Source organism: Vigna unguiculata, chromosome 3, assembly GCF_004118075.2.
Source record: "Vigna unguiculata cultivar IT97K-499-35 chromosome 3, ASM411807v1, whole genome shotgun sequence".
Taxonomy (NCBI): domain Eukaryota; kingdom Viridiplantae; phylum Streptophyta; class Magnoliopsida; order Fabales; family Fabaceae; genus Vigna; species Vigna unguiculata.
Window position 1 is genome coordinate 3,726,601 of NC_040281.1, and position 16,090 is coordinate 3,742,690.

Sequence of the window (16,090 nt, forward strand, 5' to 3'; positions counted from 1 at the left end):
TGCCAACTAATTTGTTATTAATGTTGTAATTCCACCGTTGCTTTCTTCTTCCTTTTCCAACTCATGAATTCACATCGATGGTACTCTGCCATAGGGAAGGTATATTCACTGTCACGCTCTAACGTGGCCATTTCAGAGATGCAATGGCTCAACACTCGAAGTGAGTTACGAACAAGATCATACAATTTCTTACATGTGAAATTTCGCCACTTTTTTCATCATATCAAGGATACGGTCATGCGGGAATCATTGACTACGTTTGGATCCCTTGCTTCAACTACAAGAGAATTCAACCTACCAACTATAAGGGAACATTTCTATTATTAATTTTCTTCAACAATTATTGATCTGTTTGTGTGTTCAAAGTTATAATTAAGTATGGGCAAATTGCAATTTCGAATTGGAAAATTATCCCTTGTACTTAATTGTTGTTCAATTATTGTAAACAGGGTTTAATTGTAAGGGGGGAAACATATAAAAGAATACATAAGCACCTGGCTTTGGCACTTGGAGGAAACAAACAAACGTGTGTGTATACAATGTGGTCCGAGAGAAGTGTTTTTGATTTTGCTTTTGTTGTTTCTCACGTGAATTTGGTTAAGTGATCAGTTTTATTTTATCTACTTCACTTTATCACTGTCCGTAATGTGACAACAATGTGAGATGCGAAATCTTTACTCAGTTAAGAAACTGGTCATTATTTTCGCTGAAACTACTAAAACACTTTTGTTTTAGCTTTATTTCTTTTCAGTTGGATAAAGACAAGGTGCATGATGATGAGGTTGTGCGCACACACACACACATGAGAAGCATGAAGGGCAACATAGTGAAGGTGGTCACGTGAAGGTGGTCGACCCCATGATCCATGATGGATCATCCAGCACACTAAAACTCACAAGACACCCCATTTTGCAATAAAAGATCATAGTGTGTGAGTGGGCCCACCAACACTTCTATCTCACACCACCATTTTCGTTGGCCCATTTGCACCCTTTAGAATTGGAAACACCTTATGGCGCTCAAAAATGTAATAAAGAAAGCCAGAATAAGAATAGATGCCATATAGTTGTGCAAAAGAAATGAAACAAAGAAAAAGAAAAACATCATGTGCTTACACAGCAAAGGTTTATAGATCTCACGTGATCAAACAAAACTTCCGCTTCTGCTTTCCTTTATTTTTCATCACACACACAATAAAACGAGAATCAAAGAACTCCTTCATAAACCATATAACGTGCCTTCACTGTGAGAATGATATCCACCAATTAATGCTATACAGATAAAATGATGTATTTCAAATTTGAATTTTGAAATACCCAAACGTAGAACAAGGTTAAATGTTGAATTGAAGATGGAGTTACTAAGGAAAATAGAAAATGTTAAATGTTTTGTACTATAAATGATTATTGAAAAAGTAGTAATGATTTTAACTCTGGTGAATGTTGTCCCCTAGAGATTTAATTTGTGAAAGGACGTGATTTGTGTTGATTGAGAAATACTATGAAGTACTTGTGGCTTCGGAGTTTATTTATTTCACATGGGAAGCTTGTTGTTCCCAGGATACCAATACAAAATCAAAAAACATGACTTGAGTCGATGTGGGACTATTGTCAGTGGACACTGGGCCCACCTCAAAGGCCCAACTTGTATTCAACTCACATTCTTTCTTTATTATTTCAATGAAAAAAGTTGTTTCATTTTAAATAAGCTTTTCTCTCTGCAATTAAATAAGTAACTTAAATTTGTTGTTTTCTATTTGTTTGTTTATTAAAAATTAAGATCATATTTATAAAACATGGTTGGGCATAATGGATGGCGTTTTAAGGTTTCTTTTTTTTATTTGTTTGGTCCGGGAGTAAATACTTTTGGGTTCGATCTATAATCTAGATCCAGTTTAGCAAAGTCCAGTTCGGTTTAATATGGGCCATAGATGTTACTCTTAATTCATTGCACTTAGATTTACTGGCATGTTACTCCTAATTCATCGTCAATCACACGAACTTCAAAAAACTTATTGTCTAAACTTATTTCCAGAAGGATAATATGATATTTTAAAAAATACTGGGGTGCGGATGGAAAACATGGGACTGCGAGAAGAATTTGACTAATTTGATTCATCTCAATTTTTTTCTTCTCACACCTCTTTCTTTCTTTTTTGTTTTTACATTTCTCCAAATACCACCATTGCAAAACCAAACCACTCTAACTTCTTTGGTCCTTTCTCTCTTCCGATAACAAACCAATAACATTAAGAAAGAAAAAAAAGAAAAAAACTAAATGTACCATCTTTTGTTGATCTAATTCTCCAATCAAACTGGAATTTCATCATGTATAAATAAAGAGATATTCCAAACTCAAATAAATAATATCTTAAATAATATTTATAATATTAAATCTAAATAAAAAAAAGTTTATATTTGCTTAGCGTTTTCAATTCCCTAATTCACTACTGTTTTAATGAACAATCATCACCGAATTCAACAATAAAATTTTCAAAAGGTAACACAACATATTTGGAAATTATTTTCGGATCACATTAGATTACAACTATCAAAATGAGTTACCCGACCTAATCCACCACGAGTTGGTCATTTAGTAAGTCAATCCAATCCGACTCACTTATAATTTACATATAAAAATGTGACCGTTTAAGAAATGACGATTAAAAACGTCATATTTTACCTGCAAAATATGACAGTTCAACAATTATCGTATTATACTGCAAAAAACGACGATTTTAAATAACTGCCATATTAAAACCGTCATAATTTTCATGATTTTTTGTAGTGTTATTAGTGAGTAAAAAAAATTTGAATCTGACTCGGTCCACCATGAATTTGTAGGTTAAACAGGTTGACTCATTTACTCAATTACGAAAAATAAAATTCTTCAATCCCAAAAAAACTATATATAATTGTGATTAAAACATAAATAAACTTTAATACAATCCCAAATAATATTTGACCCCAAAGACAAACCAATATATATATATATATATATATATATATATATATATATATATATATATATATATATATATATAGGTTTACATTTGTCAACCCAATATGTGGCTAAAGAAAAACAACCTAAACCAATCCAAACACAAGAAAAATTTGGGGCACCCTTTATCTGCAGGTGGGTTGGTGCTCACTCACCACCGGTTCAACCCAAGTGAGCCAAATTCTTGGTTGGTCAGGTCCAAAATTAATCTGTAATGTAATTTGTAAAATAAATTTAACCTACCTCGGCCCAAACCATAGTAGGTTAAGTTGGCTCACAAGTTTTGACTCACTTTGACAACTCTACATTATATCATTATTTGCATTGTAGAAACAAATAAGCGAGATACTTCCAAATTCATAAAGTGGATTCTTCAATATTTTAAGAAAAAAAAATCTTTCTTGAGAAAAAATCTTTCGAATTAAAGTCTTAAATTTAATATTTTTTTTCATACAGCTGACAATAATGCACAATCCACACACACACACACACACACACACACACACACACACAACACACACACAACACACACACACAACACACACACAACACACACACACACACACACACACACACACACACACAACACACACACACACACACACACACACACACACACACACACACACACACACACACACACACACACACACACACACACACACACACACACACACACACACACACACACACACACACACACACACACACACACACACACACACAACACACACACACACACACACACACACACACACACACACACACACACACACACACACACACACACACACACACACACACACACACACACACACACACACACACACACACACACACACACACACACACACACACACACACACACACACACACACACACACACACACACACACACACACACACACACACACACACACACACACACACACACACACACACACACACATAAACATTTATGTAAAACTCTTTTCTTTTAAAACTCTAAACTAGCAATTGTAAAATCACAAACATAAAGCTTTTCTTCCAAAACGTATTATTCTCTATAGACCTCCATCTTCTTCATCCAATTTCTCATTCATATTTCACATTTTTTGTAATCAAAGATTGGGGTTACGATCGTCGCAAAGCCCTCTTCAAATCCAACCGCATAAAATTTTCGTTTGGGTAGGTCAAAATTGTTGCCTCCTTCTATGTTCAATTTGTTTTAGCAGTGCATGCAACCTTTATTGGTTTTGCATGTGTTCCTAGAATCGTTGTTTTCACTCTTTGTTAACCAATGGCCTTCTGGTCCGATCCAATCGTTGTTGAGGATAAAGGTTTCATGAGTTTGAAGGCAACTTAAGGAATCTTGAGTTTTAGGTTGTTTTTGGAGGTGTGGGGAGCTAAAAGTTCTTACAAATTTCATGATTGATTTTTTGGAATTTTAGTTGTGTGCATGTTGATTTTGTGATTCTTTTTGTCGGTGAAAATTGTGAACTGTTATGAGTTGTGGCATGTTATTAAGTTGAATTTTCTTTATTTGTTTTGTTACTTGAGCTTCTTTGATGATTGGTATGATAGTAGATGTTAGATGATACCCTTGTATGTGAGACTGATTTTTAAATTGTGAGTTGTTGTAATTTTAAGTTGCTTGGAGTTAAAATTGGTGAATATTGGTGCATAAGTGAATGTGAGAATTAAACTTAGAAAAATGGTCGAATTGGTACAATTGATGACATGTTTTAAAATTGATTTATGAGTTGTTGAGAATGCCTATGTAAGATTTTAATTGGCTATGACCTTGGTTGAGCTAAGAAACACGAAACTTATGATCATAAAAATATTTAAACACTAATAATTGACTCAAAGAGTGTCAAATTACACAAATCAAACTTAACGTGAAGTCTAAGTTTTCTGATAACGTTGGGTGCTACTATCATGTTGTCGGGCACCACTTAGTTGGTGTTGGACGAAACCCGTTTTTCAACTCTAAGTCATTTTAGAAAAAATTGAGTTCACGTTTAGTTAACTGTTGGATCAACTAAAATTTTAACACAGGGTACTACAAAGGATACTAGACACATATCTCTTTACTTTGATTGGTGTGATCTTTAATTACAGGTCTATAGTGAGAGCAATTTTTCTTGTAAGGTTCCCATACACTAGGTTGTTGGCAACTTCGACCTTTGTCACTAGTTTAGTGCATAACTTTTTCAATAAATATCCTTTTGGGTTTTTGCATTGGGTTCTTGATTCAATTATCTTTAATTTGAATTTAAGAATATAATTTTTGGAATTTTGTACAAACTGCAGTTTTATTTTTTAAGCCCTCAACCAATTTGTATATTGTGTTGTTAAGTTATTGTGTAATATACTTGGTGCTTATGGGATGATATGAGCTTTTGGAATATAATGATGTATGAAAATGCAATGACGATGATGATGATGGGGGCAAAAAAAAGATATAGGGGCGACCCAAATGAGGGGGCCAAAAAAACTCTCAGTCCTCAAAGCCCTTTCTTAAGTGGATTAGGATGATAGTTAAGGTGGGCTTGACCCCGTACAAAGAATACTCAAATTATTTTAGTTTTTACACTCCACCTAAATACTCAAATTTTTGAAATTTATATGGAGTGATTTGATGTATAAATTCTAACAATAAATTACTAATCTTGTTTTAAATTGGAAAGGACAAAATTAAATTATTTTAAAAAATAAAAAGACTAAATTAAATCAAAATTTTAAATAAAGAGACTGAATTAGAAATTTTGACAAGATTAAACCTTGTTAAACAGTTAGAAGACCAAATTAAACCTTTTTAACAAATTAAATGACTTAATTGAATGTAAAAATAATAGAGGACAAAATAAATCTATCAATAAATTAGAGAACTAAACTACTAATTAAATATATTTTATTTTTAAGAAGAAAGCTCATTGACTCATAGAACTTTTATAAGATTTTTGACTTTTTTTTAATGGAGAGCTTTTTCACCCTATGATTTTTTTTTCTCCAACCCATGTAGATCGGAGTCTAAGTCCTCTGAGCTGGACTAAATTACCAACTTTATTACTAGTATGATTTTTTGGATGGATGACTGTAAAAGTGCAGTTATATATCTTGATGTAACTGCTCATGAATTATATTAAATGAGATGTTATAATTTATGTTCTTTTTATCATATTAGTAATCACAGTTCTGTTTATCAAATTTAATTTAAATTTTATAACGTGAATATATTATATTTCTTAATCCAGTTTCCGAGAAAACAATAATATACAATTATGAATAAATTCAGAACTAGAATTTACGTTACTGTTCTTTTATGACAGCGAAAAAAGTTCGGTGGAAAGAAACTGTATAGTTGAAAAAATCGAGAGGAAAAATAATTTTATTTATTATTACTCAATAATATTAATATGTTCTTGTAATTATTCACGCCATGTAATTAGTACTCCTCTGTTTTAAAAGTTTTCTAAGATACATATTAAAATAATCACTTTTTATAATTTTCGTCACTATAATATTTAATAAATACACAAACACAGACAACATCTGTACCTTCATTAATTATGATAACTAAATATGGACAAAAAATATTACCATAGAAAACATGTATTTTTCCCACTTTTCCACACAAAATTCCCTTTCCTACTTTTGTTTTAGTTTTACATATTCATTCATTTAACCAGTGACATCTCTCTGTATATATAAAATACCTGACACTAAAATATGTCTTCTCACTCTGTTCTTCATGCAGGAAACACATATTTTATTGTGGACTCATAACAAAGGCACGGAACATTCACCCAACTTTTTAGTTTTTTCATAATAAAAAATATACAAGCAGAATATAATGTAATAAATAATTTTCCACTGTTTTACTAAACTAATCTATCAACATCTCCTTAAAATAATACAAGCTATTACTATAATCTTACAACAGTTAACATAAAATTATCAACATATATATATATATATATATATATATATATAATTATTTATGTTAGAAAGTGATTTTATTCCATCTAGAAATAACTTATCACCTCTTCCAACCAAAATTGATGTTTACTCACAGTCAGTGAAAATGTAAGCTAAAAGAAACAGAGAAACAGAAAAAAACCAGAAAAAGTAGAAAAGAAGAAACAAATGCAGCAATTAAGTTAAGTTGAGGCTGATACAGCAATTAGAAGGTGTATGGTAGTACAAAATTTTGACAAAAAGTAGTAAAAAAGAAAGGTATAGTAGTGATTATAAACTAAGCAGAGAGACAAGCGAAAACAACGTTGTCACCAACAAGAGAAAAACCATTGGAGATTGAGGGAGGGTTGGGTGGATCAGAGACATTGGTGGTACTCCTATGCGAATGCGAATGTGAGTTTAACCTTTTCCCGTGTTCTGAGGCCGAGGTTGTTCCTGCTTTTGCCTTTTTTTCAAGCCTTCGCTTGGTAACATAATCTTCTGGAATAAATACATCCATGGTGGAAATGGTGGTTGAGGGAGAATGAATGAATGTGGAAGACGAAGTGGTTGAAAGGGTTATTAATGTTGAGAGAGAAAGGGATACCATGGGCTATGGTCCCATGTTTTGAATTAAACTAGCTTCTGCTGTTTTTGTGGGACTTCGGAAAGGGAGAATAAAAGTGCATGAGACATGTGGAAATTCATGGTTTCAAAAGAAGGGTTTTTTTCACATGTGGCTATCATCACATACCCACATCAACTAACAGCTTTTCGATTATCTGATTTCGGATCAGAAGATCTCTAAACATTTGTGTAGTTCCGACCACACCGATTCAACGGATATGATTTAATTTACAAATTTATCTAATTTATGAATTTTAATTTCAAATCAGTTATAATGAATTTTAGTTTGTTTGGTTTGATTTTACTGAATTCGTTTAAAAGTTAAATATTTAAATTAATTTATTTAAGTAGGTGCTGAGGTCCCAGTTTTTACTGTCATTTACTTACATGAATTTCCTGGAGCCAGTTGTTTTCAAAGAATTTTTTATTTTATTTTTAATTATACAAAAATAAAAACCGTTTTTCAGACATACTATATTTTTATGAAAGTTACGGTACAATAAGTTATTTACTATGAAAATGGAGAAAATTAATCTCTATTGTGATTTTCATTTTATTTTTTGTTCTTTTAGTTTCATAAAATTTAAAATTTACAAATTATTTTAAAACATATAATACCAATGTGTGCTAATAACCAAAAGCATCACAATTTTACTTGTCATTTTCCATTTTATGATAGTTTGGAATAAAAGTAGATTATAACAGTTTTTATTTAAAATAAATTATACATAGTCAACGAAATAATGTTACAACTAAATATAATTTATTATCATCGAAGACTTCTAATGATCCAATGATAAATTTGTAATTTTATATTATATTTTATGATAGAATTATGATATTAAAGACCATTATATTATAATAATAATAATAATTATTATTATTATTATTAAATTGTATCATAGAATAGTATAGTTTATGCACTTTTATTATTATTATTATTATTATTATTATTATTATTATTATTATTTAAATCATAGAGAAACAGTGTAATTATATGATATAGCTTGTAATTTTGTCTTGCATAAAAAACTTATATTCACTTATAAGTTTTGGTAAACATTATAATAGATTTTGAAAACTATACTTATACTAAATTCAACTTATAACTCTTATACAAATAATTGATTAGAGAGAATAATTTGGTCTTTGAAAGATTTGTTGGAACTTGTATTTTGAATAAATTGGGATGAGATTTTTATTTTTACTTTTTTAAATTCACTTATAACAATAATTATCATTTTTGTATTAATATGATATCATATGAAATTCTTTTGTTGTTAGTATGATAGTACATCTTTTTTGTTTACGATTACTATATTATAGTATAAGATTTATACACATATTACCTTTAATAGTTTTTATTTGAAATTTAAATTAATTAGATCTGTTAAATGTTAATCATGTTATTATTCATTCCGATAAATTTAAGGATGCTATAATGTATGGAAAGTAAATATTAGAGTTATAATCTATGATAACTATATACTATATGTATGCTATAAGTATTGATAAAAAAAATAAAAATACTACTAAGTTGATAGTTTTTGTGTGAATATTAAATTATAAAATTTGATAGGATTTTAAGTTTTAATAATACATGAGTCAACTAGATAAATTACATGGTTAGAATTTATAAGGGATTTTGACATTAAATTAGAGTGAATAATTACTAATATTTAAAATTTATAAGAAATTATTTTGTCATAATATACTAAGTTATTAGGCAGGATTAATTTAAGAGCGATTAGATGGTTAGGTAAACAAAAATTATTATATCTATCAGTCTCTAAATTTAAATAGAGTAGGTAATGCGAGTACTTAATGTAGTCAAACATGCTTTGTTATATTTCTTATGACCTTTAATAAATTCACATTGTGATTATCTATATTTTGATGTTATTTATTATATATTTATTTAAATAATTAACTTTTTCCTATATTTTTATAATTTTACTATCGTAAAAAAAACATACATATACTTTGTCATATATATATATATATATATATATATATATATATATGATACTTTTGAATAGTTATATGAAAGGAATTTTATATATTTTATTATTAATCCTTCTTTACCTGTAAGATAATAAATACATGTGATTATTATTTAATATATAATAATAAGTATATACAACTGTTTAAAAATAATCTTTTGTCAAGAGTAATATACATATCAAAATTTATAATTTTTTCCAAAATAAAATAGTAAAGTTATTAAATTATTTTATATTTTAAATTATTGGACATGATATATTAAAATTATATCTAACAAATTAACTGTTTTTTTTCTTTTTTCTATCCTCAAAAAACTCAAAAGGATGCAAAAATATTTCTTTTATAAATAATATATTAAATATATTTATTATTAATCATTCGTATAAAATAATACGGGCACGTTTTTTATTTTATTATTAATCCTTCATGTAAAAAGAAACGATTATTTAAAATTATAGTATAAAAATCACAAATTATAATATGTTAAAAATTTATATAAAATTACAAGTCTAAATTATTTATTATATGAATTATTGAATGTGTAATTATAGATTAAATATATTTTATTATTAATTATTTGTATAAAATAATACAAGTACGTTTTTTTTTATATTATTAGTCCTTCATGTAAACGAAAACGATTATTTAAAATTATAGTATAAAAACCACAAATTATAATATGTTATAAATTTATATAAAATTACAAATCTAAATTATTAGCTGGTACCTTGTTTATATGAATTAGTAAATGTATCACTTAATTAAATTACATTTTTAAAATAATATAATTGAAATGGTTTCAAGTATATTTTTATTATTTAAGTACGTTTTTAAGTATAGATTTAAAGTCGTGTGGTATATTTAAGTCAAAATTTAATATGATTCATTTATTACATATTTAAGAACGTATTGTCGAGTTAATTTCTTTTAATATCATCTAAAACTTGACAAAGTCTGTGTGGTGTTTTTAAGCTTAAATTTAATATAAATTGAAGAGTATTAATGTTGATACAAATTAGAGATTTTGTTTTTTTTTTTAAAGTTATAAAAAAGATATTCTATTTTATTTTTGTCTGTAATTACGAAATCATTATACTAAATACAAATTAGAGATTTTGTTTTTTTAAAGTTGTAAAAAAGATATTCTATTTTATTTTTGTCTGTAATTACGAAATCATTATACTAAAACTAATGAATACACATGTAATGCACGTAGCACATGGGCATGAGAGAGGTTTTTCAAAATAATTTAATTTAGTTTCAGTTTTTTCTTCTTCAACTTTTAAAGTATTATTGATAGCTTCATGGGAAAACTACCATTACTAGTTACTAGATATATGAGCACTCCCACTTGTTTAATGAAGAAGATTTAACACATTAGATTTAATTAAGATTTAAACTTTTCATAAATTTAAATATTTTTTAACTAAAGTTTTTAACAATATTTTTCTGTTTGTTTGTTAAGTATTCAAATAAGTTATACTTTTTATTTAAATTTTTGTTTTTTAATTTTTCTATTATTCAAATGATATTATTATTATTATTTTATCATTATTTCGTCATTTTACCTAACACGAGACAAAGAGAGGAGGTTGTTACTAACCCATTTTATTTCTCCTGTTTTTTTGTATTTTTTTCTCTTTCGAAGTTTTTTTCTCCCTTCTGCGTAAATTTTTTTCATACCTTATTTATTTCAGAATTTGATCACCTCATAGCAGTTGAGAACCCAAAAATCAATTCTAACAAATCAGATTTTTAAACAAAATAAGTTATTATTTACTCTTAATATTCTTTGTTATTTGTTTTCATTGTGGTTTTGTCAAATAGTTTAACTTTTTCTCATGTTTTGATATTTTATTATAGATTCCTAAGTTTTGGAATATTTTTTGCTTGATTTTGAAAATTGTTTAAAAAAAAATATTTCAAAGAGGAAAACTAATTATGATCTGGATAGAAATATAATAGATTACTTAAATGTAAAAGTGGTTTCATCACTACACTTTTTTTTCACACAAGCATTGTGATTGGTAGAAAATATTTGAATGTTTTAACTTAGAACTTAAGTGAAGTAAATTTATATGACATCTTTTTATAATAGACTATGAAATGTTAATACTTTTATAAATGTAAATTAAATATTATATATATATATATATATATATGATTGATTTAGGGTTTTAGTTAAATTGTATACCTATGTTTATTCCGATAGGTGGAATAAACCCTTATATGAAAAATGATTTTAAAGATCGATGAGAATTATGTGAAATTCTGATCACATGTCTGGATGATATATGAGTTATTGTTTGGGTTTTTTTATTAAGTATTGACACAAATATCTTTTTGTTTTACTGATGATCCAAATTATATAGAATAAGATACTAGGTGGCGAGAAACAAAAGCTCTTTAACATATGACATGTATATGTCATTTAGGTTGTAATGAACTTACATTGATTTTATGATTTGTGAGTCGCTTTGAATCAGATAATAATATACCTAGTAGGATGTATTTAATATGTTATGAGTCAATATATGTACTTAATATAGTCAACACACACATAATTATTTTATTTTTGTAACAAATACATTTTATTTTTCTTAAGTTGAAAATTCATTTCAATAACTTATTCTTATGTATGTTGTTTGTGTTATAAACACATATTTAAAATTCATTTTAATAACTTATTTTTACGTGTTGTTTGTGTTATACACACACATAATTATTATTTTAAGATTTAAAATCTTATACGAGTTGAATTCAAGTTTTATTAATGCTGTGATTTTCTTGAGACTCATCAATATGTCACTTTTAAATAAAATAAAATAGATGTGTGTTATTTTATTAAAAATATAAAATGCTAATTATTATAAAAAAAGATTAATATTTATTTAAAACGCTAAAAATATATTTTATTAAATCATAAAAAATAAATGTTTATTTTAATACCATCTAATTGTTTTCATAAGTAAAATCGTAGACGGTGCAGCACACACATAAACACATATAAATTGTCAATGGTATTTGTTCGGGCTTCGCATAGAAGCTCCCTATATTTTTCCACACAGACCTTGGTTACTTCCATTTCTAGATCTTCCACTCTAACATTGGAGAAACTAATCATTCGATCCCTTATGAATCTTCGTATAATCATATATATTTTTTAATAATTTATGCTTATTACCTCTATTATTTAGAAGTTGAAAGTAAGTATAATTTAATTTTTTTTAATTTTAAAATAGTTTTTAAGTATAAATTTGTGAGGGTACTATTTTCTTTAACTTTCTTAATAAAAAATTGGTTAAAGATGATTTTTATCTTAATAAAATATTTGCCCTAGCTCTTTCCATCCATCTAATCCATCCCAAGTATTTTTTGTGCAATTTTCTAATCGATCAATCGTATTCACATCTGGCTCTTCCAGAAGAGCCAAGGTTAACATCATCATCATTCATTCAAAAGTAAAACACAGATTATAATAGTAACTTTTCAATATAATTAATATGGTATAAAAGGGTTATTAATCCCGATTTGATTTTAGGGTTGGGGGAGGAGATACCTTGCAGAAGCAGTTACGTTTATTAACTATTATTTTCGTTTATTCCACCATAACTTTTCATTAATCTCATATGCTATACAGTGCATTATAATAAGCTTTGGAACAAGTAAAAATATGCGAGTGGACCCTACTTTGAAACTTCCCCATGTCTCTTGCATGCACCAACGAGACCACCATTGATGAACACTACAACAAAGAGTGTTGCTATATATTATAGTTTCATAGGGTATATGTAGTGCATGCCAGAACCTCTGCTATTATACTCAGTCTCAGGGTTATGGAAGAAACTCTGAAGCAACGAGGAAAAGAAGTGGAGAACGAAGACACCTCAACCACTTCTAAAGAACGTGCCATTTCTCCATTTGATCTAGGTATGTCTAAACGGATAATGATACTATGACTTCTTTTTTTATTTTCATTGTTGTTCTCTCACGTGATTTAGTGTGGATCATTGATTAATGTACTATTATTTTCTTTTTTTGAAAGAATCAATAATTTACATTAAACCATGTTGAAAAATAAATGATCAGTGTAAAAAAAAAAAAAAGAGTTATAGTCTAATTTTCCGGAAAAAAAAAACACTCATATAGCTTTTTATGTGCTTCAAAAATTCTAATTTTCTCTGATCTGTTGTAATGAGTAAAAGTTTTATGATTGTGTAGAAACATAATTTCTTTGAAATTGAACATTTTTTTGTGTATTACAGTTTAAGAAAGATATTTGCGTATGTTGCAGAACATTCACGTCAAACTTTGTAAATTGGATTATATAAACTTAACTTAGCTACTTTTATAGTGATATTCTTTTGTTGAAATTCAACATCTGGATAATCATCAATATTTTTTGTTTAATTATATTTTGAATCATTACTCTGTTTATAGTAGTATTGACCCTTGGTAATGTTAAAAGATTTTCATATTTGTTTGAGAATAAAAAAATTTCACCAAAAACAATTGAGAACCAACAATGAAAATCATGTTTTAGAGTGGTAGATATATAATAATTAATATTTTAAGAATGAATATGTTAAAATTATCACATGTTTATATAGGTTTTAAAACGTTTACAATAAGGCTTAATTGTTTAAATATTATATTCTATATAGGGGACTTTTTTTATATGTAATGGTTTTGAATTAATGTTATAGCTCTTGATATTTTTTTTATGATTCTATATTTATGATTAATAAAGACTGAAATATTTAAAAAAATTATAGTTTTCATATTATTATGGTTATTAATTTTATAAAAAATAAGGAATTTTCTTAATGTAAATAAGGAGGCTAGTAGTTTTTATAAGAAAATAATGAAGATGGTTATATTATAAAAAACATGCATAAAGAAAATTATAATATATATTTTATTTTGGAATTGTTTTCTTAAGCTCATTGAATCCCTCTCATTAATAAGAACTTCTTTAATACAATGATGAATTGGTCATTTTAATATTTAAAGGCAAATTCAGTTTTTTATTTATTTAATATAACATAAAATGCATCGTAATGTTAATTAATTAAGATTCAACAGTGAAGGTTTTCTTTTATTTACTCAGACAATCTCACTCATATTTTCTTTTCCTTTAATTTTGTTATTTATTATCATAACATGAACCATATTTCATCACTCATGTTACTAAACTAAAACAGAGGCCTCTCTTGTTTTTTTCCCTCACGAAACTTTGATTTTTTGTTTATGTTTCTACTTTCTAGGTTTGTTCGCCATATGGAATCGATTTCGTAGTTACTTAGTGATTTTGTCCAAAAAGGTCAATAAGAAAGGTGACTTTTCAAAGCCAATGTGTTCTGTAAGATAATTTAGAATTTAGAATTTAGAATTATTTTTAGAATTTCAAATAATATAGTTTTTAATTTTTATTATCCAGATGCAGAATTACATAAATAATAAATACATTCGACCATTGTAGTTTATTTACTCAACCTTCATGTAATTGTGTTTGCAGTTCCCACTATTACCAGGTCGGATACAAAGGATTCAATTGACAGAGGTTGTTTTCTAAACTTTTTTGTATTTATCCAACAACAAATAAACATTTCAGACGAGTAAAGTAACCTATGTTTTTCCTCAGACGCTGTGCTTGCAAGGGTTGAATCAGAGAAAAGACTAGCTCTGATCAAAGCATGGGAAGAAAGTGAAAAAACAAAAGCAGAGAACAGGTAAACAAAATTTGACATCAATTTTCTTTCCCAACAACATTCGAGTGTTGGATATGAAGAGAGTGTATTGCAGAAAGTGAGGTTGACTAATGTGAAAATGTGAAACAGGGCATATAAAAGGCACAATGCTGTTGTGTTGTGGGAGAACAGTAAGAAAGCATCGGCGGAGGCACATCTGAAGAGAATTGAGGTGGCATTACGTTAATGGTTTTTTGTGTTATACGATGAATGAGGTTAATGTTGTAATGAAAACGTTTGCATTGAACAGGAAAAATTGGACAGAAACAAGGCGAAGTGTGTGGAGAAGATGCAAAATAAAGTTGCAGAAATTCACCGAACAGCAGAGGAGAAAAGGGCAATGATAGAAGCTTACAAGGGAGAAGAATTTCTGGAAATAGAGGAGAAAGCTGCAAAGTTTCGAACTCGTGGATATTCGCCCAGGAAATTTCTTCCATGCTTTGGCAGTTAAAGCTTTTTTCTTCCAAATTCTCAACATCTTCTCTTGTTCTTGTTATAGGTTCAAAATTTGCTCTTTCTTTGTTCTTCCTTTGTAGTAATAAGAGCAGCAATTTGCATGTTACACAAACAAGCGATCGTGTTAACCGGTTGGACGTGAGATGGAATCATGCAAACATATATAAAAACGATTTCAGCCATCATTTTAAAATAAAAAATCATTTCAAAATAAAATGAAATTTTGTAAATATTTACCCAAGAGATTGACCCTATTAATGCTATAAGGATTTGACATAAAAATAATGACGTTGTTTATGGAGATAAAAATG

At 28.0% G+C, this 16,090-nt stretch overlaps 1 protein-coding gene across 1 annotated transcript; it reads left to right on the plus strand.

The window, feature by feature from the left end:
- The first annotated feature begins 13,409 nt into the window (after nt 1-13,409).
- LOC114175392 (remorin-like) lies at nt 13,410-15,774 on the plus strand. The gene is made up of 5 exons (XM_028060163.1): nt 13,410-13,503; nt 15,092-15,136; nt 15,245-15,305; nt 15,414-15,495; nt 15,574-15,774. Exons 1-5 carry the CDS (start codon nt 13,410-13,412, stop codon nt 15,772-15,774), a joined length of 483 nt encoding a protein of 160 aa, XP_027915964.1.
- The last annotated feature ends 316 nt before the right edge of the window (nt 15,775-16,090 follow it).